The sequence below is a fragment of the Salmo trutta genome, chromosome 40 (assembly GCF_901001165.1).
Source record: "Salmo trutta chromosome 40, fSalTru1.1, whole genome shotgun sequence".
In the NCBI taxonomy this organism is placed as follows: Eukaryota; Metazoa; Chordata; class Actinopteri; order Salmoniformes; family Salmonidae; genus Salmo; species Salmo trutta.
This window is the reverse complement of record NC_042996.1, coordinates 20,208,229-20,234,227: the sequence shown is the minus strand read 5'-3', so window position 1 is coordinate 20,234,227 and position 25,999 is coordinate 20,208,229. Positions and strand designations below refer to the sequence as shown.

Genomic DNA, 25,999 nt, shown 5'->3' with positions numbered 1-25,999 from the left:
TTTTCGAAATGTTTACCAATTCATAAAATTTGAAAAGCTGAAATGTCTTGAGTCAATAAGTATTCAACCCATTTGTTATGGCAAGCCTAAATAAGTTCAAGAGTAAAAATGTGCTTAACAAGTCACGTAATAAGTTGCATGGACTCTGTGTGCAATAATAGTGTTTAACATGATTTTTGAATGACTAGTTCATCTCTGTACCCCACACATACAATTATCTGTAAGGTCCCTCAGTAGAGCAGTGAAAAACATTTGTTTTAATCCAGTTTGAATTCAGGCTGTAACACAACAACATGTGGAATATGTCAAGGGGTATGAATACTTTCTGAAGGCGCTGTAATTGACCTCTGTATTCTGTTTGTTTAACTGGCTTTAATTTTACTTTACTGTCGACTAAAGTTCTATAAATACTTACAATTCGGCTTGCCAGCAAAGCAAATTTATTTTTTCCACTGACAACAGACAGAGGGATGCAATGAACCATGAACTATCCCCAAAGTACTCTACTATAGAGTTCATAACAGTACTGTTTTAACTTAATCAAATAGATTTTAATATTCAATCATTTCTTTATAGATTAATACATTAATTGTCCGGGCCAGTATGCTTTAAATTGGATTAATGGACCCCCCTCATTTCTTAACTGATTAATCAGCTCAGCCTGAGTTGAATTTGATACTGAAAAAGACGAGGCCCCCAGAGCGGGGAGTACAAAGTACACCACTGTGCCAGCCTCCCTTGGCCGGCCTGTCAAAGAGGGGCCTTGTCTCCCCCTGTCCAGGGGTATCCGTCCCAGTCCCCCGTCCCAGTCCTGTCTCTTTAGGACCTGGGCTAGGATCGAGCGCCAAGACAACCACGGAGGAAATGTACGAATCAGCTGTACTCTTAGCCTGTCTGCGTGTAGAGGAGAAGCCTCTCCTCTTTCTAAGTTCTCCTCGCTTCTAAAACCCTCTGATGACCAGCTGACCTACTCTGATTTGCATGTATATAGTAGCAGGTGTAGGCTAGCACAATCTATACCAGGGATGGGCAACTGGTTTCCTGTGGGTCAATTTCCCCCCCAAAAAACAAAAAACACATTTAAAAACTGTCGGGGGTCTTAATTTACGGTTGAGAGTTAGAATAGGAGAATACACAAGATGCAATTTCAAAATGTGGTTGTGCGTCCGCAGTTTCTCCGTGTCACAGACAGTCACTCGATTGGCCCATGTCAGCTGATTATTTTTAGATTGGTAAATTAGTCTACCGTCCAGCTATCTAAATTTGGTCCAATTATGGTTGAATTACCAAACATTTCTCTCCACCCAATTGCTCTAAAACAGCCAAATTTTCTCTCTGCCCCATGGCAAAATGTGTAGAATTGCAGGAATTTAACTCTAAAACTTTTTCTCCATGGTCAAGAGGGGTCCACTAAAATGTTTTGATCGTAAGGGGGAGGGGGGGTCCTTCAAATGTTTTGGTTAGAGGCACCCAAATGGCAGGGCTGGCACTTACTGCATGTGTGGGTATGGATGGGGGTATGCAGAGTTCTGATTTTTTGGGTGGCCCCCACCCCCATCAATGTTGCCCATCCCTGATCTATGCTATAGCTATTGGTCGATAACAAGAACGGTCACAGGGATTCCAACCTGCAAAAACAATCAATTATCGGGGTTCTCTTTAATCTTAATCTCAGAATAGGATAACAGTTTAGATGTTTTTGACTTCACTCAAGCCCACTGAACCCTGAGTACTAACTGCCCTGATAGTTCAAACGGTGTTCCATGTGATGTCAGAGTGGGTCAGCTCAGCAGCGGGCCTCTAAGCCCTTTAAAGGTGTAACATAGCGATCCTTAAAGAGGTCCAACAGTTGTTTCAGCCTGGTCTTTTTAATGTAGCAAGAGACGGCTAATAATCCCAGTGTTAACTCTAGCACTACCAGAGCAGAGAACATTCCTGAGATGTTTCTCTCTACCTCTCCTCTCCCCCCTTTCCTTTCACCTCTCCCAATCACCTCTTTCCCCCCCCATCTCTCTCCCTCCATCTCGCTCCTCTTTTTTTCAGGCTCAGCATCACTATGATCTGATGCGCAGCGGAGAGAGATGGAAAGAGAGCGAGAGAAAGGGAGAGAAAGGGAGTGAGCACCTGTCTGAGGCTAATGTGACACGACACCAGTCTTTTCATCACAGCGGGGTGCGCTCCAGACCAAAAGACTGACTTTAGACTTATTAGGATATGAATTGCTGGACATGGCACGCCCAGGTAATGGTACTATGGAAACCTTTTAACAGCAATTAAAGCACAATTTAAAAGAAAAGAAAGAAGAGGGAGGTTAGATTAGAACAATAACAAGTGCTGAGGTATTTATTTTACAACAATCACATCTTCCACTTGAAAACTCAGGTTAAGGTAATTGAGTAAACCTCTCCTACACTCTTCTCTCAGCCATTGGAGGGTAACGAGAGTAGGGCTAGTTACACACAGTCCAATGTTTCGGTTTCTTCTGAATTGTGTCCTTTGACATGGAATGCTCAAAGGACACAGCTCTGTCTGTGATCAGGCAACAGAGTATCAGTCTCAAGATGTTGTCCTCAGTTTGAATTGATAACAGGCCTATTTCAAATTGTTACATTTTAGCAGACACTCTTATCCAGAGCGATTAGGGTTAAATGCCTTGCTCAAGGGCACATCAACAGATTTTTCACCTAGTCGGCTCAGAGTTTTGAACCAGCAACCTTTCAGTTACTGGCCCACCGCTCTTAACCACTAGGCTACCTGCCGTCCCTATCTATGATTCTCTTTGCATGGCATGTCTCAAAATATTGTCTTTTGTTGTTTTTGTTGTTTTCTGTTAAAGGACCTCAGTGTAAGGGAGAAACCTCAGAAATCCTGTTAAATAGGTTGCAGCCTTTACCACAGCTTTCACCTTTAAAAAGAAATAGAGTTTCGAAATGCCACAACTCTCTTCCCCTTCTACTTGTTCTATGACCATGTGCTTATTACATGGTCGTTAGACTATTAGTGTAATAATAATATTACAGTAATCACGTAGCCATAACATTGCTGACGTCACCAGACTTTCCCGTGCACATGCTGTTAATCTCGTAGCCTGTTATCCTAATTCAACTACGCGTCTCATCCTACAGGACAACTACACTGCTGGAGAAGATGAGTGGTCATGATAAGGTCATGATAAGGTCATGATAAGAGCATGCCAGAGATCATTATCTGTAGACCAAGTGGTTGGGCCTTGACAAAGGCATATCTATCTTGTCATCAGAGTTCATTCAACTTTGATGATCCTTTCCTGGCCTTGTTGCATTATCTCAAAGTGAATTCAATCGTTACAACTTTGCATACACATGGTCCATTCGTGTACTCAATTGAAAATGTTATTTGTGAATTGGTAAAATGCCCATAATTCTCAAAGAGTGATGCCATATTATATTATCATATTTGTACCATTTGATAATTATTGTTATTTATTCTACATTATGTCTAATACTTTGAAATAAGTGACAAAAACAATACACAACTATAAACAGCATTTCTGTTTGACTTACCTGCCCATACCAATTATATTCCAGCATAATGGCTATCGCTTGATCGTAGCAGTGTTTGTTCCGGTTTAAACTGTTCTTAAAATATGATGACTTTTCGGTTCTGTATCTGTCCAACTCTTTACTTTTCCCTGGACGTTGTTGGCTGATAATGTCGTCAGGTCTCGGGAGACTAGCTAGCTTAGCACTCACCCATCAACATAGCACAGCCCAGCTCAGCACAGCCTAACCACTACACTGTTGAAAGTTTTGCACTCCCAGAGCTTACGACCTGTTGATAATGAACCTGAACCCATTATTTTGAGTCAATGAATTGAAAGAAATAGGGCAAAGAATGAAAGCCACCGGGCCAATTACCGGCCCGCTTTGATGTATTAGCCGCCCGTGCTCCTCACCCAAACCGCTCCACGTCTTTTGTCTTTATCCCCTCTGTTATTCATTAATTATTCTGACCGGGGTCAAGGGTCGCACGGCTAATTGTGCAGACTGTCTTACTTTGAGGATGGTGGGGATTCTGCCTAGTAACACTGACACTCTCCCTCGCTGTGCCTAGCCACCTTGCATTATGCCAATTAATCCAATTCTTTTATTTTTTTATCTTTTACTTTTTCTCCTGTTCCCCCTTTGTTTCTTTTGGGTTCTCTTTCTTAATCTTTATGGTTCGTACGTTCCACAACACCAACACCCCTCTCCCCCCTCACTTATTTGGGGGTTGTTGGGGTTGGTGATGCTAACAGGGGAATTTACAATTTAGACCAGTGGTGGGCAAACTTTTTAGCACGGGACTGATTTTTGTTTTTGTCCAAATCAATTTGCAGGCCAGAAAAAGGGCAATAAATAGGTCCATCATCATTTAAAAAAAGATTATATTACCCCTTTTTCATGGTATCCAATTGGTAGTTACAGTCTTGTCTCATCGCTGCAACTCCCGTACGGACTCAGGAGAGGCGAAGGTTGAGAGCCGTACACCCTCCGAAACACAACCCAACCAAGCCGCACTGCTTCTTGACACAATGCCCACTTAACCCAGAAGCCAGCCGCACCAATGTGTCGGAGGAAACACCTTGCACCTGGCACCCATGTCAGCATGCACTGCGCCCGGCCCGCCACAGGAGTCGCTAGTGCACGATGGGACAAGGACTTCACTGCCGGTCAAACCCTCCCCTAACGACTCTGGGCCAATTGTGCGCCGCCCCATGGGTCTCCTGGTTGCGGCCGGCTGCGACAGAGCCTGGACTCGAACCCAGAATCTCTAGTGGCACAACTAGCATGTCTTTAACAGGAGGGATAAACTTTCTGTGTAATCATTCATGACAATTTTAGTATTTAAAGAATTTTATCCAAAGTGACTTAGTTTGTTATGTAACATATTCAAACCCACAACTCATGCTTCAACCAGCCATTGAAGACACTCTCTGTCCCTAACCTTGATTCCCACAAGTCAAACCCAGCTAAAACTACACTGCTCTCTTTGTCCCTCCACAGTGGACTTTGCTTGCTCTTTCCATTTCATTTCCCACAGCTGAATGAAGGGTTAACCGCCCTGAGCTCCTTCACAGCTTGAGCCAGTTTAACGGCCTGTTGGAAAGGCCACACTCGATTTACGGTATAGATAGATAGTATGGATAAAGTATAGTCAATCACATTGGTGTCTGTCTTTCTGTCTACCTATCCTACCAAGTAAGGATCTAAACCCCACAATACATGGGTTGTGCACTTCAGAAGTATGTGGCCCAATAAAGAATGGAACTAGCCTTGTCTCAGATCTGTTAGCCAACTCCTCAAACTCCTCTGTTGCCAGATATAAATCAGACTGGAACCAAGCTAGAATGGAATAGGCCTATCCCCAGTGGACTGCAAACACTGAGAGACATTCTTCTTACTCCCTTTCATTTTCATTTCGTTAAACCCTTATTTATATAGGATAGTCTCATTGAGATAACATCTCTTTTGCTAGAGAGACCACCTCCAACAGAAGCACTGATTCGACATTGTACTGTAACTGATCATGTTTGGATCCAATGATATGGACTCCCCTTTTACAGGGCAAGTCAAACACCCTCAACATCACAGGGGATTCCATGTAAATAAAAGAAACAAAGGATATGTTATCCCAGTGATGAAGGCCATGGCGGAGGAGAGGGGCCCGTCATCTGTTAAGCAACCCGTGTCAATGTGGTTGGACGGCAACTTATTGTCTGTTGGGCCACTTTATCTCTCCCTCCGTCTGAAATCATGAATACGGAGATGTCGTGTCCTTGTCTGGAGATGATGGGTGAGGAAAATAAAGTGTTCATGGACGATTCTATTGATAGATAATGTACTTTTATTTATATGTATAAAATATACAGGACAGCAAGATACTCCACAGTACAGCACCAATGGAATTAGTGTGAGGATTTGAATTAGCTCAGTAATTGCTGTTGTTTTTTGCCTGTAAGCTCTGTAAACACTTAGGGGACTTAAGGGATAGTTCTAAGTAGACTGTAGAAAAGGAGAGTTGTGAATTTTACAGTTCTATATTGGGCCAGTCTTCCATGCTTAGTGAAATTTCACATTCTTTTTAACCTATTATATTATTTCAGGATGTGGTTGAACCAGCCTTTTTTAATGCCTTTATTTAACAAGGCAAGTCAGTTAAGAACAAATTCTTATTTACAATGACAGCCTAACCCAGCCAAACCCGGACGACGCTGGATCAATTGTGCACCGCCCTATGGGACACCCAATCACAGGCAGATGTGATATAGCCTGGTTTCAAACCAGGGACTATAGTGACACCCCTTGCACTGAGATGCAGTGCCTTAGAACACTGCACCACTCGGGAGCCCAATTATTGAGGGATTTTAAAATTGAATTTAGTTGCGTACAATTTAAATATGCATATATAAGATATTGCATATCTCATACTGCATATCTCATCATGAATTGTATTTTAGGTTTTTATTTCAGTTTATTGCATCTCCGAAACCAAATTGAGATTTTTATTTATTTTTGACGTGTAGCTGTGGTCTTTCTATGCCAGCTAGTCCTCTAAATGCTCCCTTAGTTGTCTAGCGATGGGAATCCCAGATCTAGGGAAAGGGGATACCTAGTCAGTTGTACAACTGAATGCATTCAACCAAAATGTGTCTTCCACATTTAACCCAAACCCCTCTGAATCAGAGAGGTGCGGGAGGCTGCTTTAATTCACATCATCAGCGCCCGGGGAGCAGTTATTGTGGGGGTTAACTGCCTTGCTCAACGGCAGATTTTTCCACCTTGCCGGCGCGAGGATTTAAACCAGCGACCTTTCGGTTACTGGCCCAACGCTCTTAACCACCAGGCTACCTGCCACCCTGGCAACAGCCTGTCTGCCTAGGGAAACTAGTTGTCTGTCATGAACAGACAGACGTGTCTCTAGTCTCACTCCTACTGTGTTCATAGTGGTCTAGTTAATGTGACTGTGTATCACTGCTAGCCTGGTCTCCATGGCTGTCCTCTTCAAAGGGAGTCACTACTAGCCTGGTCTCCATGGCTGTCCTCTTCAAAGGGAGTCACTACTAGCCTGGTTTCCATGGTTGTCCTCTTCAAAGGTAGTCACTACTAGCCTGGTTTCCATGGTTGTCCTCTTCAAAGGTAGTCACTACTAGCCTGGTTTCCATGGTTGTCCTCTTCAAAGGGAGTCACTGCTAGCCTGGTTTCCATGGTTGTCCTCTTCAAAGGTAGTCACTACTAGCCTGGTCTCCATGGTTGTCCTCTTCAAAGGGAGTCACTGCTAGCCTGGTTTCCATGGCTGTCCTCTTCAAAGGTACTCACTACTAGCCTGGTTTCCATGGTTGTCCTCTTCAAAGGGAGTCACTACTAGCCTGGTTTCCATGGTTGTCCTCTTCAAAGGGAGTAACTACTAGCCTGGTTTCCATGGTTGTCCTCTTCAAAGGTAGTCACTGCTAGCCTGGTTTCCATGGTTGTCCTCTTCAAAGGTAGTCACTGCTAGCCTGGTTTCCATGGTTGTCCTCTTCAAAGGGAGTCACTACTAGCCTGGTCTCCATGGTTGTGCACTTCAAAGGTAGTCACTGCTAGCCTGGTTTCCATGGTTGTCCTCTTCAAAGGTAGTCACTACTAGCCTGGTTTCCATGGTTGTCCTCTTCAAAGGGAGTCACTACTAGCCTGGTCTCCATGGTTGTGCACTTCAAAGGTAGTCACTACTAGCCTGGTCTCCATGGCTGTCCTCTTCAAAGGGAGTACATGCAGCCCAGCACCCCTGGCTAAGACTGGTCTCAGACTGGTCCCTTTCCCCTCTCCAAAGGTTAGTTCCTGACGCCACTGGTAAAAGGTGTCCCAGTTTGGCCTAACTTGGTTGCGGGAGAAGGGACATGGGGATGAAGGGATGAGGGGGCTAAGTGATATTAAATTAGGACAGGGCACAGTGGGTCTGTCTGAAGGAGTTGCTTCTTCTCTCGCATCTCATCCTCTTTAGAGAGGAGCAGATCATAGGTGACTAGGAAGGACAAGATAAGATCACACTAGGGTCTTTCATGAGGCCGCTGATGCATTTGACCTGGTGGTGTTAACAAATCGAGATCACGAACGATTAGGAACAATTTGTCTGCTTTGCCGTTTAGAACGTAGGGAAATTATGAAATGTTAAGGGCTTTGCTGAAGCAATTCCTATTTCTCTAAAATATGATCAGCATGAAATGGACTCCACGTTCATATTGTCCATGTAGAAGAAAAAGAAACGCACACCTATTAAAGGCGAGGTGCTGGCTAGCGGAGTAGAAAACTTGAAAATAAGGGAGAGCATATTGTCCATGAACATGACACAAATAATAGAGCATTTACCCCTTGTGTGGTCCCTTTGATGAGCACAGTGGGATAAGGATCAATCCAATAATCAGACCGGAACGTCACCGTCCACAAACCTCCCCACACCAACCACAAACATCCCCCACCTCAAACCCCTCACTAATACCATAACCACCTAACCCACCACCACACCCTCCCACCACTGAGTCCTGATCCCCCTCTCAGCACCTCTAGCCTCCAGAGACCCCGGGCTCACCCCTCTCTCATTATAAAACAGATCCCAAATCAGCGGGTGGGGGGGGGCAGATCTCCTCTGGCCTTACTAGCCAATGCTCACCGCTCACTGCTCCAGCCACACACCACTGGACTAACTGGTTGCTTCTTCTATTTCATGCATTGTACCATTGTAGCTTTTCTTTTGAATCCTATTAGAGGCTGAACTTGGTTTAACTGAAAAAGACTGACGACTTCACTCAATTAGCCGTAATAGGATTAACCGCTGGTATGGGCCGGGAGGTTTAAATAGGAATGGAATTTTGGCAGACACCTGCTACATGCACTGCATTCATCTCATAACGTCTAGTATGTGGGGGCCGCTTGTTTAATGGGGGCCAGTGAGGCCAGTGTTCCAGTGTGCAGTAGGCCCTGTGTGTATGTGAATGTTGGGGCAGGGATCTGAGAGTTGGCACACACACAGAAGGCCGTCCCTGTCCTGTCCCAAGCCCCAGTCTAGGCCTGTGAGGCTGCCAAGAACCCACAATGAGGGGGAGGGGTGCCTCAGAACTGGGACTCTGTGTGTGTGTGTGTGTGTGTGTGTGTGTGTGTGTGTGTGTGTGTGTGTGTGTGTGTGTGTGTGTGTGTGTGTGGGTGTGGGTGTGGGTGTGTGTGTGTGCGCATCCATTTGATATATGGGAAGGACCTTTTATTTAAAAAGAAAACACCTGAAAAGGGTCTGACATACGGGACTGTCCTGGGATGACGTCGTATTATTATTAACTTTTATTTTGACAGGGAGTCAACGCTGAGACCAAGGTCTCTTCTCCAGATGGGCCCTTTATAGCATCACAATACACATCAAAATACAATAAACACATGTTAATAAACACAACAATACACGAAAAGCAAAACACAATCATAAAAAACAGACACGTTCTTCCGTCAAAAGGTGACTCTATTTCCCCCATGTCGTAAAACACAACATTTAAATGCTGTTATGAATCACATTTGAAAATTGCCAAATGTCAAACAAGATCCTTACTTTAATGTATTTAATGAGTTTTAATGCTGGAATGAATTCATGTTTATGTTTACATGTAATTAAAAAAAAAATAAGTATATTTCCTTCTTTTAACCATCTTGGGAGGAAAGTACAGTATGAGATACAGTGGGGGAAAAAAGTATTTGATCCCCTGCTGATTTTGTATGTTTGCCCACTGACAAAGAAATTATCAGTCTATAATTTTAATGGTACGTTTATTTGAACAGTGAGAGACAGAATAACAACAAAAAAATCGAGAAAAACGCATGTCAAAAATGTTATAAATTGATTTGCATTTTAATGAGGGAAATAAGTATTTGACCCCCTCTCAATCAGAAAGATTTCTGGCTCCCAGGTGTCTTTTATACAGGTAACGAGCTGAGATTATGAGCACACTCTTAAAGGGAGTGCTCCTAACCGCAGCTTGTTACCTGTAAAAAAGACACCTGTCCACAGAAGCAATCAATCAATCAGATTCCAAACTCTCCACCATGGCCAAGACCAAAGAGCTCTCCAAGGATGTCAGGGACAAGATTGTAGACCTACACAAGGCTGGAATGGGCTACAAGACCATCGCCAAGCAGCTTGGTGAGAAGGTGACAACATTTGGTGCGATTATTCGCAAATGGAAGAAACACAAAAGAACTGTCAATATCCCTCGGCCTGGGGCTCCATGCAAGATCTCACCTCGTGGAGTTGCAATTATCATGAGAACGGTGAGGAATCAGCCCAGAACTACACGGGAGGATCTTGTCAATGATCTCAAGGCAGCTGGGACCATAGTCACCAAGAAAACAATTGGTAACACACTACACCGTGAAGGACTGAAATCCTGCAGCTCCCGTAAGGTCCCCCTGCTCAAGAATACATATACATGCCCGTCTGAAGTTTGCCAATGAACATCTGAATGATTCAAAGGACAACTGGTGAAAGTGTTGTGGTCAGATGAGACCAAAATGGAGCTCTTTGGCATCAACTCAACTCGCCGTGTTTGGAGGAGGAGGAATGCTGCCTATGACCCCAAGAACACCATCTCCACCGTCAAACATGGAGGTGGAAACATTATGCTTTGGGGGTGTTTTTCTGCTAAGGGGACAGGACAACTTCACCGCATCATTTGACGGGGCCATGTACTGTCAATTCTTGGGTGAGAACCTCCTTCCCTCAGCCTGGGCATTGAAAATGGGTCGTGGATGGGTATTTCAACATGACAATGACTCAAAACACACGGCCAAGGCAACAAAGGAGTGGCTCAAGAAGAAGCACATTAAGGTCCTGGAGTGGCCTAGCCAGTCTCCAGACCTTAATCCCATAGAAAATCTGTGGAGGGAGCTGAAGGTTCGAGTTGCCAAACGTCAGCCTCGAAACCTTAATGACTTGGAGAAGATCTGCAAAGAGGAGTGGGACAAAATCCCTCCTGAGATGTGTGCAAATCTGGTGGCCAACTACAAGAAACGTCTGACCTCTGTGATTGCCAACAAGGGTTTTGCCACCAAGTACTAAGTCATGTTTTGCAGAGGGGTCAAATATTTATTTCCCTCATTAAAATGCTAATAATTTTATAACATTTGTGACATGCGTTTTTCTGGATTTTTTGTTGTTATTCTGTCTCTCACTGTTCATATAAACCTACCATTAAAATTATAGACTGATCATTTCTTTGTAAGTGGGCAAACGTACAAAATCAGCAGGGGATCAAATACTTTTTTCCCCCACTATATACAGTACCAGTCAAAAGTTTGGACACACCTACTCATTCCAGGGTTTTTCTTTATTTTTACTATTTTCTACATTGTAGAATAATAGTGAATACATCACAACTATGAAGTAACACATATGGGATCATGTAGTAACCAAAAAAGTGTTAAACAAATCTAAATATATTTTATATTTGAGATTCTTCACAGTAGCCACCTTGATGAGCACTTGTTGGCTGCTTTTCCTTCAATATGCGGTCCAACTCATCCCAAACCATCTCAATTGGGTTGAGGTTGGGTGATTGTGGAGGCCAGGTCATCTGATGCAGCACTCCAAAATAGTAAAAATAAAGAAAAACCCTTGAATAGGTAGGTGTGTCCAAGTGTTTGACTGGTACTGTACGTATTGACCTATCATGACCGTGATGATTTGCGAGGTCATGAACTGTTCGGGAGGCTTTGCATCTCAGACAAGGGCCTTATTTAGTCTCTTCAATACAGTCTGGTTGGCATCCTCGCTGGTGTTAATATCTTATTTCCTCCCAGCTATATTACATCTATTCATTTTCATATTTGTTTCCGTCTCTGATACACAGCAAGAAGAACACAGCAGCTAGCCATTAGATACAGTTCAACTGAGGCCATCTTTATCTGGCTAAATGTAGTTTGTGATAAATGTACTATCCCAGGGCTGTCTCGAGCAGGGTGAATGAGATACTGTAATTACACTATTAAACCACTAAACTAACCAATCTTATAGTCTTGTCATGGTAAATACACCTAGATGCACATTCAATGGGGGTTAACCCGCACAGGGCAAAGAGCTAAAGTATTCAATTAGAAGTACAGTTAAGTGATCATGCCAGAGAAGCCGGTGTTTGGAGGATATATTGGCACGGGTGTTGTTCGTCTCGAGCCACATACAACAAAGTACATTACATATATTTTTGTTTTCCCTTTATCCACTTCGACGGATTGGATCAGAGTCATGTGCGCCAGGGGAGTCCACATCTGCTCGACAGTGTTTCTCCATATGGTAGATTAACTGTTTCCCTTACACTGTATTCTGGCCAGAGACAAGAAACCTAAAAAAGTTGAGTAGCCTAGGTATAGTTCAAAGATGCTACAGTACTGTATAGTAATTTCAACTGGCCCTCAGGTCTCCCAGGCAGGCTCAGAGTGAAAGCACACTTTGTGAGGTCTACACTATAAAAGCCTTTCTGTTGAACCACAGAGCCCCTGGTTTTATTTCACTAGGCAAGTCAGTTAAGAACAAATTCCTATTTACAATGGTGGCCTACACCGGCCAAACCCGGACGACGCTGGACAAATTGTACGCCGTCCTATGGGACTCCCAATCACGGCCGGCTGTGATACAGCCTGGATTCAAACTAGGGTGTCTGTAGTGACACCTCAAGCACTGAGATGCAGTGCCTTAGACCGCTGTGCCACTCGGGAGCACACTAGTTGTGTGGCTTTAATACCCTACCTCTGGCTCTGTCTCTGGATTCATCCCAGCAGAGATGGGGTCTGGACTGGAGTGTGTAGATACATAGATAGAGTCCCTCATACTGACTGACTGCAGGCCCAGTGGGCCACAGCACGACGCCCCCAGGCACTGCGCCAGCCCAGATGGGTGGTCTGGCCCAATCACTGCCTGAATCCCTAGCTATCCCTCCTAACTACACCTTCCCCCTTTCCTACACCCAGCCCCTCAGTGGGGTCTATAGGGCTGTCAGCTTTGGGCCCCCCACCAACCCCTCCACCTCCACCTGCACTGAGACAGTCAACATCAGGCATCATCAGGCTCACAGCAGGGACTGCTTGTACATACGCACTCTGGATTCTCATCCATCCATCCCTCCATGCCCCCGGCAACCATAGGGGATACCCTGCTTCTGAGAGGATAGGCCCTCTTGCTATCTCTTACACACACACAGGCAAACACATGTGTGAGTACAAACACAAATGAATACACAGGTGTATACACACACACTCTTTATCGCTCTCTCTCATTCTTTCTCACACACACACACACACACACACACACACACACACACACACACACACACACACACACACACACACACACACACACACACACCGAGACACAGGTGAGGCCCTAGCTCCCCTGAACCAGACACACTTTAACACATGAAAGGCCTCCTGCAGACCAGAGAAAACAGAATTGCTTCTTTGAAGTTTCCCTGACTTCTCCCCAACACCGGCTGCAAGTCTGATTCATTTCTTGCTTTGGGTAACCTGTCTGGGCCAACTGCAACTGAGCTGGGAGTTATTGTGTTTCAGTGACAATAGCCCCAATATCCCCAAACTGGGAAATATAAACTCTCAGTTGCATAGCTAGAAGCCAGGGGAGGAGAGAGAGAGAGGAAAAAATGACTCTAAAGAAACTGGATTTACGCCATAGCGTTAGCACAACCAAAATAAACACAGACAAGCACACACATGTTAACCCTGGAAGCTATAATTCCAGTGACATGTCTTGGCTCAGTGGTCCATCAGCACTTTGTGAGGAGGACTTAATCTCACGGACAATACTGGCCAAATCCTGTGGGACAGAATTCCAGAGAAATGACCCTTGAAACACAAAGAGCCTTTTTGGGTGGTTCCTGGCTCAAATGTGCGGACATCGGCATTCGTTTTTAATCACATCATGAGATTAACTATCAATGGCAGAGCAGAGACAGCCAAAACGCATGGACAGACACACACACACACACACAGCCAAGCCTCACACAACACACTCGTCCACTGCTTTCCTCTCAAAGGTTTGTTTGATATAGTGTGTCTAATCTAATCAAAATACAGATTCCACCACCACCACCGGGCCAGGGACAGTAACAACACTGCCCTTGAACAGAGATAGGTGCCTCACCTCAATTGCCTACTATACCCAGCCATATGAGCTCCAGACTGTGACAGAATCATCAACAATGAGCATCATTCACCTTGTTGATTTATGAATTGGTGTGCCTTCGTTGATACAGTTAAATAAAGGTTAAATAAAATTAAAAATTAAAAACACCACAGCCATACTTTACAACAGATCGCAACTGGTCGATCTCCAAGGCATTCCTATTCGATCGCCAAACATTCTGGAAAAAAAACAACGAAAAATGTACTTTTTTTTATTTTGAATTCGTTTTGCTGTTGGCTGGTAGGTGCACTCGATTCAGCTGCCCTGCGCGCCTGGTAGGAGAAGTGTTCCCATTTTGAACCATTTCATGTGTCAGAAGAAACCATGTTGGCAGTAACGTAGCAGGCATAAAGAAAAGCTACAGTAAAGTTGATACTGTGAGATTTCTAAAAGTTTAAAACCACGACTAGAGAGAGACTGTCAATGAATACCGCAAAGAGCTTTTGTATTTATGACTGAGTTCATGTTTAAGTTCTTACTCAGCACTGTCAACACTTTTGTATTCAACACTTTTATATGCCACAACAAGCACTGTAATGAATGAGTCGGAAAGTGTATCGGTAGACTTGCGTTGTTATTATTAGCGGCTTGGCTCTTTTTTGATAGCGAAGAATTGGTGTCCATTTTTTGGTCAGTGTCAATGAAAGAAAGGGAGAGTGGAGGAAAGTTGAGAGATGGACCATCACATGCTGACCAGACCGCTCGCGCGCATGTTGATATTGTCCACCTACACCGGACTTGATCGGTACGCGCAGCTTGAAATATCAAAACGAACTCTGAACCAACTATGTTAATTTGGGGACAGGTTGAAAAGCATTAAACATTTATGGCAATTTAGCTAGCTTGCTGTTGCTAACTCATTTGTCCTGGGATATAAACATTGGGTTGTTATTTTACCTGAAATGCACAAGTCCTCTACTCCGACAATTAATTCACAGATAAAAGGGTCAACTGTGTTTGTTTCTAGTAATCTCTTCTCCTTCAGGCTTCTTTTTCTTTGGACTTTATATGGTGGTTGGCAACCAACTTTAAGGTGCATTACCACTACTAACTGAACTGGAGTGTGGAACTCAGTTAATCTTTCAATCACCCACATGGGTATGTGCTCCTTAAAACCAATGAGGAGATGGGAAAGGAGGGACTTGCAGCGCGTCTAGTGTCACAAATAGGATTCCCAAGTGGGCTCCCAAGGGGTGCAGCGGTCTAAGGCACTGCATCTCAGTGGTAGAGGTGTCACCACAGACACCCTGGTTCAAATCCAGGCTGTATCACAACAGGCCGTGATTGGGAGTCCCATAGGGCGGTGCACAATTGTCCCAGCGTCGTCCGGGTTTGGCTGGTGTAGGCCGTCATTGTAAATAAGATTTTGTACTTAACTGACTTGCCTAGTTAAATAAAGGTTAAATAAAAAAAACATTTGAACCAAGTTGTATTTTAGTGCCTGGCTACGCAGATGCCCGCGAGCAGTGGGGGGGGGTCAGCATGTCAGTCTGCTGCTCTCTCCCTCCGCTGAGACTGACCATCAGATGCAGGCACCATCTGCCCAGTAAAATACAAATGTAAAGTTAATTATTTAAATGTATGCTCACTCAGCTGTGCCTCAGAGGTAATACAACAACTGATCAATCTATTACCGGTGTGATCATATAGCCTACCTCAAATTTTGAAATATGATTGTAAAAGATGTCCCGAACAACAATGCATTGGCAGGGCAATTGAAGCAAAGCCAGTATACAGGGATAATGTCGTGGGCCTATAGCCTACTGCACAAACCTCGTTGCTACAGAACTGTTTTTAATTAGTTAATGTTGCTTGTGTTTTTTAAGTCATGTTAAAAATAAAAATCTGAGCTGTAGATCCCGGCTTGCATTTTGACTCAGAAAATGATCTTGACTCAAAAATAGGTTGGTGACCAATGCTTTACAATGTACAGTAGATGTATCTATCAATCACATAGGCTGCACATAAGGAAAGAGTTGTTTATCTCCCATGTAAGAAATTAAACAAGAAGGTTGTTCATACCTTCCATGTGTTGTGTGGTTGATGCCAGGCTGGAGGCTGCTGCTCTGTGTAGTAGGCCCCCAGGTATGGGTATGGAGGGCGGGCAGGCCGGGTTGGACAGGCAGGGTGAGGAGGGTAGTGGTAGGGCCGGTGCTGCTGTGGCCAGGTATGGGGGTGGGGATGTGGTCCTGGGGGGCCCAAGTATTCCTGCTTCACCCCCTCAGGCTGTCCCCTTAGTTGACCCCTCACCAGCTGCACCACAGGCAGGTCAGTCTGGGAATCGAACATGGCTCTCCTCTCCACGGATGGTCTTGTCTGGGTCAAAGAGAAACAGAACAGACAAGGGCCTATACAGTCATTAAGCCACTCTGTAATGTTTGGCTCGTTGAGCTAACAATCTATTGTCTGACTGACTGATCGTTAAGATGGCTGTCATAGACAGTAATGTTACGACTCCCCACAATAACCCTTCATAAAACATACTACTATACTGTAGGTGCCCACTAACTCTAACCACATGAGATTCCTATTAAAATTAAAGGATTTTCCAAAGGAACTCCCTCTGTAACCTTTTGTCTGATGACAGCAGCCTGTTGAACAGTTTATTCTTGGAATGGATGGGAGACCAGATACTGCTGGAAGTGGTGTTGGTGGGCCAGTGGGAGGCACACATTCTAAAATAATATCCCAAGTGATTTAGGGTGCTGTCTTTCTGATTGGATGTTAAATGGGTGTCCTGATTCTCTGTGGTACCCTAAAGATTCCATGGAACTTATTGTAAGAGTAGGGGTGTCAACCCCAGTTTCCTGGCTGAATTCCCAATATGGCCACCTAATCATCCCCAGCTTCCAAATGGCTCATTCATGTATCTGTTCCCCAGGTTGTTGCTGTAAATGTGTTCTCAGTCACCTTACCTGGGAAAATAAGGGTTATAAAAAAAGTACCCAGCAAACATTGGCATGATGTGGGGCTAAAATATTGGCCTCACAAAGGCTTCCCACATTAGGCCGATCCACCTGTGCTCGTTGGCCCCAAGGGCAGCTTGAAATAAGCCCACCCTTTTGGATCGGCTGCCCTTTACATTGTATCAGAACGATAAAGTTGTTACTATTATATATATATATTACACTGCTCAAAAAAATAAAGGGAACACTTAAACAACACAATGTAACTCCAAGTCAATCACACTTCTGTGAAATCAAACTGTCCACTTAGGAAGCAACACTGATTGACAATAAATTTCACATGCTGTTGTGCAAATGGAATAGACAACAGGTGGAAATTATAGGCAATTAGCAAGACACCCCCAATAAAGGAGTGGTTCTGCAGGTGGTGACCACAGACCACTTCTCAGTTCCTATGCTTCCTGGCTGATGTTTTGGTCACTTTTGAATGCTGGCGGTGCTTTCACTCTAGTGGTAGCATGAAACGGAGTCTACAACCCACACAAGTGGCTCAGGTAGTGCAGCTCATCCAGGATGGCACATCAATGCGAGCTGTGGCAAGAAGGTTTGCTGTGTCTGTCAGCATAGTGTCCAGAGCATGGAGGCGCTACCAGGAGACAGGCCAGTACATCAGGAGACATGGAGGAGGCCGTAAGAGGGCAACAACCCAGCAGCAGGACCGCTACCTCCGCCTTTGTGCAAGGAGGAGCAGGAGGAGCACTGCCAGAGCCCTGCAAAATGACCTCCAGCAGGCCACAAATGTGCATGTGTCTGCTCAAACTGTCAGAAACAGACTCCATGAGGGTGGTATGAGGGCCCGACGTCCACAGGTGGGGGTTGTGCTTACAGCCCAACACCGTGCAGGACGTTTGGCATTTGCCAGAGAACACCAAGATTGGCAAATTCGCCACTGGCGCCCTGTGCTCTTCACAGATGAAAGCAGGTTCACACTGAGCACATGTGACAGACGTGACAGAGTCTGGAGACGCCGTGGAGAACGTTCTGCTGCCTGCAACATCCTCCAGCATGACCGGTTTGGCGGTGGGTGAGTCATGGTGTGGGGTGGCATTTCTTTGGGGGGCTGCACAGCCCTCCATGTGCTCGCCAGAGGTAGCCTGACTGCCATTAGGTACCGAGACGAGATCCTCAGACCCCTTGTGAGACCATATGCTGGTGCGGTTGGCCCTGGGTTCCTCCTAATGCAAACAATGCTAGACCTCATGTGGCTGGAGTGTGTCAGCAGTTACTGCAAGAGGAAGGCATTGATGCTATGGACTGGCCCGCCCGTTCCCCAGACCTGAATCCAATTGAGCACATCTGGGACATCATGTCTCGCTCCATCCACCAACGCCACGTTGCACCACAGACTGTCCAGGAGTTGGCGGATGCTTTAGTCCAGGTCTGGGAGGAGATCCCTCAGGAGACCATCCGCCACCTCATCAGGAGCATGCCCAGGCGTTGTAGGGAGGTCATACAGGCACGTGGAGGCCACACACACTACTGAGCCCCATTTTGACTTGTTTTAAGGACATTACATCAAAGTTGGATCAGCCTGTAGTGTGGTTTTCCACTTTAATTTTCAGTGTGACTCCAAATCCAGACCTCCATGGGTTGATAAATTGGATTTCCATTGATTATTTTTGTGATTTTGTTGTCAGCACATTCAACTATGTAAAGAAAAAAGTATTTAATAAGATTCATTCAGATCTAGGATGTGTTATTTTAGTGTTCCCTTTATTTTTTTGAGCAGTGTATATATATATATACATATAACTCAGCAAAAAAAGAAACGTCCTCTCACTGTCAACTGCATTTATTTTCAGCAAACTTAATTAACATGTGTAAATATTTGTATGAACATAACAAGATTAAACAACTGAGACATAAACTGAACAAGTTCCACAGACATGTGACTAACAGAAATGGAATAATGTGCCAAAGGCACATTCACGTAGATGAGTAGGGACCCTGGCATCTTTCTATTGGTGTTTTTCAGAGTCAGTAGAAAGGCTTCTTTAGTGTCCTAGGTTTTCATAACTGTGACCTTAATTGCCTACAGTCTGTAAGCTGTTAGTGTCTTAACGACCGTTCCACAGGTGCATGTTCATTAATTGTTAATTGTTCATTGACGAAGCATGGGAAACAGTGTTTAAACCCTTTACAATGAAGATCTGTGAAGTTATTTGGATTTTTACAAATTATCTTTGAAAGACAGGGTGCTGAAACATATATATTTAAACCAGAGAAATTTTTGTCACATGCACTTACCGAAGTCTTTTCACAGACTTTATCATTGGCATTGTACAACAGAAAAGTTCAACTGGAACGACTTTCTCAGTAATGGTTGCACAAAAATAACTTGTGAACTTAGAGCTACGGTCCTATCTGAAAAAAGATGATTCCGAGATAATTGTCTTTAATTTTCTAAACCATCATTAGTTTGAATAGTGTCCATTTTTTTCAATCTTTTGTTATTTTTTTACTTAGCAACTTGAATTGGGGTATTTGTAAACCATGCCCCCAAATATTATGATTAGCCCCCGCCTCTACATTATAAAGTAGATGGGCTTGGTGTGGGCTAGACTGTAGATGGGCTTGGTGTGGGCTAGACTGTGTTGGGTTGGTGTAGGTTAGCCCGTATTGGGCTGGTGTAGGCTAGACTGTGTTGGCTTGGTGTGGGCTAGACTGTGTTGGGTTGGTGTAGGTTAGCCCGTATTGGGCTGGTGTAGGCTAGACTGTGTTGGCTTGGTGTGGGCTAGACTGTGTTGGGTTGGTGTAGGTTAGCCCGTATTGGGCTGGTGTAGGCTAGACTGTGTTGGCTTGGTGTGGGCTAGACTGTGTTGGGTTGGTGTAGGTTAGCCCGTATTGGGCTGGTGTAGACTAGACTGTGTTGGGTTGGTGTGGGCTAGACTGTGTTGGGTTGGTGTAGGTTAGCCCGTATTGGGCTGGTGTAGGCTAGACTGTGTTGGCTTGGTGTGGGCTAGCCTACTGTATGTTGGGCTGGTGTAGGCTAGCCCGTATTGGGCTGGTGTAGGCTAGACTGTGTTGGGCTGGTGTAGGCTAGACTGTGTTGGGTTGGTGTAGGCTAGCCCGTATTGGGCTGGTGTGGGCTAGCCCGTGTTGGGCTGGTAGGCTAGCCCATGTTGGGCCGGTGTGGGCTTTGTGTGGGCTAGCCCCTGCCCACCTTGCTCACCAAATACCCACATGGGACCAATGGGGTCATGTATGCTGGGTAATGTCCTTGTCTCTTCTAGTAGGAGATAATGAGTATCACTGTAGTAATAGGGAGCATCATGTTCTGTATAAACCATTGAAATTACCGCGGCATACTGCATTCAGTTGATACATAAACCAAATCAAGCTGGGCAATTGAATTGGGAAAACAAGTCTGCCAATAAACCAATGTAAATGACCTAAGTGACATATTGGGGTGAATCCATCCAAATCATGCTTCAGCACAGTGTGGCCTGTCCTTAAACAGTGGAACACATTTAAATGCCATGGTTTACTTGATGTTGTATAGTCCCACAGAGAGATTGTACCTCAATAAGTCAATTTGGGGCCTTTCTCTGTAGTCTATTTTACACATGCGTCAAAGAATTGTCCACAATCACTGATACAAGTTGACACTTTTCATCCTCCTTGTGCTTTTGTGCAGATATGAAGTCGAGCAACTTCTGCCTACAGTGTGAATCACCTGTGGCACAAAAGAGGACCCCTCACCCAGCATTGGCTGCCCTGGACCATGCCTGTCTGAATGTCCGTGTGTCATCCCCATGTGTTCTCCATTAGAGATCAGTTAGTGGAGAGACGGCCCCACACACTCAGAGACAGCTTTGAGAAATAAACAGAGCAGAGCCTAGAAGGGAAGGGGCCTCTAATAGGGAGGTAAGGAGAGGTGGCAGTGAGGTGGAAGGGAAGGAGAAGTGTGTCGGCCCTAAGCAATGGCCCTTCTCCTCTTCATCCCTTCACATGGAGAGGTAATTAGCAAGGTTCTGGCTGCCTCTTTCCCTCTCTCCTCTTCTCTTTTTCTCCCCCTCTCTCCCTCCCTAACCTCTCTCTCCCTATCCCTCTCTCTGCGCATAACGCAAACACTATGTAATTGCCCCTTCTTTTTTTCTGTCGCCAGCATTGCAGAACACTGGTGCTAGATAATTGCCCATTCTATGTCAGACAAAGGACAAATGTGTTGGATGAAGTTGGGTGACGGGAAAAATATATGGTGTCCACATATCTGCATTCCACGGGTGATGCCTGTTTTAGCCTGCCCATTTTGAACAATTGGCCTTGTCTGCACTTGACTTGGGTCTGTGTCAGCAATTGTTTGTGTGTAGATCCCTCTATTAGGTAGAGGACATTCTGCCCTCTCAGACAAGGAGTCCATTTTGCCAGTGGTAATATACTAATGGGCACTTGTGGGCAAGGTAATGTCACTAAACCAGGCTTTTGTTGCCAGTTGCACCCACTACACGATTTATACTTGTCTAAACAGTTGACACCTATGTTAGGGGTGGATAGTGTTGAATTGAAAAATAAGGATGTGACTATATATGACCACTAAAATGATTTATATAAGCATATATACTGAACAAAAATTTTAAAGCAACATGTAAAGTGTTGGTCCAATGTTTCATGAGCTAAAATAAAAGATCCCAGAAATGTTCCACACACACAAAAAGCTTCTTTCTCTCAAATGTTGTGCACACATTTGTTTACATCCCTGTTAGTGAGCATTTCTCCTTTGCCAATCCATCCACCTGACAGGTGTGGCATATCAACAAACTGATTAAACAGCTTGATCATTTTACAGGTGTATCTTGTGCTGGGGACAATAAAAGAATGTGCCGTTTTGTCACACAATACACTGGCACAGATGTCTCAAATTTTGACGGAGCGTTCAATTGGCATGCTGACTGCAGGAATGTTCACCAGAGCGTTTGTCAGAGAGTCTACCATAAGCTGGCTCCAACATCGTGTTAGAGAATTTGTAACCACGCCAGCCCAGGACCTCCATATCTGGCTTCTTTACCTGTGGGATTGTCTGAGACCAGCCAACCAGACAGCTGATGAAACTGAGGGGTATTTCTATCTGTAATAAAGCCCTTTTGTGGGGGAAAACTCATTCTGATTGGCTGGCCCCAAGTGGGTGGGCCTATGCCCTCCCTGCCCTCCTTTGCCCACCCATCGCCCCTGCCCAGTCATGTGAATTCCATAGATTAGGGACAAATGATTTTATTTCAATTGACTGATTCCCTTATATGAACTATAACTCAGTAAAATCTTTGAAATTGTTGCATGTTGCGTTTTATATTTTTGTTCAGTATATTTTAATGAGATGGACCTCGTACTACATGCATATTCCATATAAAATAGATTCAGAAAATGATTTTCACAGTCTGCTGTAAAATCAAGTTTGAAAATGATTGCGTCACAAGATGACAAAACATGACATGTTAGGAAGCTTAAAAGCTTTGAATCCCCTTGTATTGTGTTCTCTCTTGCAACTTATTGATCACAGCATGGTATGATCACTTAATTCCCCATCCATGTGTCAATCAGATCCCAGTTACATCTTCCTGATTCAACGGGCCACCAGGCTATTTAGTCGGGGACTTTCGAGGGCAACGTGCAAATGTTATTCTGTCTCGCTCCTTTTAAAACAGACAGCTGTCGTCATTGTCCCTCTGCCCCTCCTCTGCCCAACTCACACACACACAAATGTTTGTTTGACTAGCCTTGTGGGGACCAAACAATTGATTCCCATTCAAAATCCTATTTTCCTTAACCCTAAACATAACTCTTAACATAACCTTAACCCCTAAGCATAACCATAACTCTAACTCTAAACCTAACCTCTAACACTAATTGTAAACCTAAACCTAACCCCTAAGCCTAAAATTGCCTTTTTCCTTGTGGGGACCGGCCACATTTTCCTTGTTTTACTATCCTTGTGAGGACTTCTGCTCCCCACAAGGATAGTGCACACACACACACACACACACACACACACACACACACACACACACACACACACACACACACACACGTCCTTCTCAGCCCCAGAGAGAGGAAGTCAGCGCCTCGTTTCCTCAGGAGGATGTTATGTTCTGAGTGTCTGTGTCACAGTCTGACGAGCAAACCCCCCCCCCCCGCCTTCTCCCTCGTACCCCATTTCACCCACTCCTCCACCCTCCACCTCATTAAAACCCTTCCCATAGACACCACCGCTCTGTGAGGCTCTCTGCTCTCGCATCACCTCCTATCCCCCACTGCCTCTACGTCTTCCTTTGACCCTCAACCCTTTATTTTCATCAGGCAAGACACGAAGAGGAGAAAAAAAACATGTTTCTTCTCTCTTCCCTCTCTTGTCTTCAGTGGGCTGCTGGGGCTTTGTGGCTGAGCTTTCAAGTAGCAAGCACCTATTTATTTGCTCTTTTCACCGCTAATTCTCCATCATTGTCCCTCGACACCTCCCATGGAGCTGTGAACAAGGCAGCCATGAGAGACTGCTTTCTCTCCTTGGGATGTGATTCACTGAGCTGGGGTAATGATGAGGCGACGGACACTGGAGAGATGCAGGCCCCATTCACAGCACAGCACTGCTATTCTGTTCTGTACAGCCCAACAGTAAGCACTCTGCTACTCCACAATCACCATGTGTGTTATGTGTGCAAATGAACTCAGATTATTGGTCATAGTTATGAAATGACTTCTGGTCATCACTTGTTCTTTCAACTGCTGGGTAGATGAGGCCTACCGGTCCTTTTTGTGTTTCAAGACGCTACCTGACAATCTGGTCATTCTTTGGGCTTGTGGTTTGAGAAAGGCATGTTGACACACAGGCTATTTGTTTTGAGGTAGCAGACAGCTCGTGTCCCTCGTCAAGATATCCCACTTGTTGATTGAACTTGACACTGTTAAATACATTACTGGCAGGAACATCTCGTCACAAATTTGTGCCACCTGTGTTCAGTTATCAGACAGACAGACAGACAGACAGACAGACAGACAGACAGACAGACAGACAGACAGACATGTCTGCCTAGCGATTACAGCATTCCCCTACCCATGAGAGAGAAAATGACTTCTATCTGTCTGACTGTCTGCCTCACAAGTCAATCTGATCACTTACATTACTTCAAAGACAAAAGCGCCCCAGCATAAGAGACAGTGGAGTGGTCTCAGAGGGGGGAGATAGAGGATGGAGACGAGGAATCTATGTCAATCTATGTCATCTCTGGTTGGTCAGGTCTGGGCGGCAGCATATACATTCACTGAACTCAATGAGACCCCCCACTGGGGTAAGGTTAGCATGGTCTCCACTTGGAAGTGAACTGTTAGACCGTACAGTGATACAATGTGTACATTATTTGATCTATTTCTCTCTCGCTCACTCTCTCTCTACATCTTGGTCTCTGTATCTCGCTCTCTCTCTCTCTCTCTCTCACTTTCTCTCTGTCTGCATTTCTGTCTGTCTCTCTCTCCCTTCTGTCTATCTCCATCCCTCTATCTCTCGCTTCAAGCCTTCTGTCAGCATTTTAGATTAGTGTCTGTGGAGCAGTGAAGTGTCCACTCTTTTCCCCTCTATAGCAAAGTGAGTGTCTGAAGGGCTCTCCCATCACCAGACATGGCACTTGATAGAAGAGTAGTGTCATCTCAAACTAAAGTCATCCTTTTCTTAATGAGGCAATGTTATTTAGTCCACTATCATAAACATTAGTATAATATCTGAACTGTATTATATCTGAAATACTGAACACTAAGATGGTAGTGGTCCAAGATGCTCAAGTTGTCTTCATGCTCAAGTTGTCTTTCCCCTATGATCCACAAGAGGGCAATGTATACACCATTTCCTATGCTCCAAGTGGTTCCCCTCTCTTGCCGTTCTATAGGAATGCATTGTTGAATCTCCACACCCAGTAACAAAAAGTACTATTATATGTTTACGTCCAGCTGGGTTAAATTATATTAAGAAATTATAGCCTAGGTATAACATGAATCATGAATGAACTTTGACTCATCCAGTAGCCTACTCCCGCACAAATTACAACACGCTGACAGCACACCAACGCTTTTCACATAGTGGACACACCACCCATAATGCACAGTATGCGTGCAGTGGGCACTGCAATCCTCTCTGTCCTCTAAACATTGTTTTTTTGATGTTTTCGCTAAGTCATAGCGACACATTCTGTAATGAGTCATGTGCCACTTTAAATACTCACACTGGGGCCCTCGCCCCCTCACAAGTGTGTGGTGCAAACTCTTCCCGTCTAAACGAGGTTGCCCATATAACATGATAAAATCAAATGTCCCATGATGATCGTGACAAATTACAGAAGTCCAAGAGATTTTTCGAAACATATTGAGAATAATATCTGGTGACCAAAACAAAAGAGGAAATCCCCAAAAGAGGGGGGTGTGGAAGGCTTTTCTTGCAATGTCATTGTGTACATTATAGAAGTTCACTGAAACAAAAAAACAATCACAGCACATGAGACATGGTGTTCACAGGGCAGAAGAACAAACACAAACAACTGCAAGGCTGCATCAACACAACTATCTAAACTCAACAAAGGAGTTTTGACCCTGTCTTTCAAAGACGATTCGTAAAAATCCAAATAACTTCACAGGTCTTCATTGTAAAGGGTTTAAACACTGTTTCCCATGCTTGTTCAATGAACCATAAACAATTAATGATCATGCACCTGTGGAACGGTCGTTAAGACACTAACAGCTTACAGACGGTAGGCAATTAAGGTCACAGTTATGAAAACTTAGGACACTAAAGAGGCCTTTCTCCTGACTCTGAAAAACACCAAAAGACACCAGGG

At 44.5% G+C, this 25,999-nt stretch overlaps 1 protein-coding gene across 2 annotated transcripts in view; it reads right to left on the bottom strand.

Annotated features, from left to right (window-relative positions):
- LOC115180308 (transcription factor EC) overlaps positions 1-25,999 on the bottom strand; it is a 56,811-nt gene that overhangs the window by 28,664 nt on the left and 2,148 nt on the right. For both annotated transcript variants that reach the window (XM_029742300.1, XM_029742301.1), the window contains exon 2: positions 16,243-16,536. In XM_029742300.1, the coding sequence (XP_029598160.1) occupies positions 16,243-16,509 (267 nt within the window). In that variant the 5' untranslated portion in view covers positions 16,510-16,536. The remainder of the gene's footprint in view (positions 1-16,242; positions 16,537-25,999) is intronic.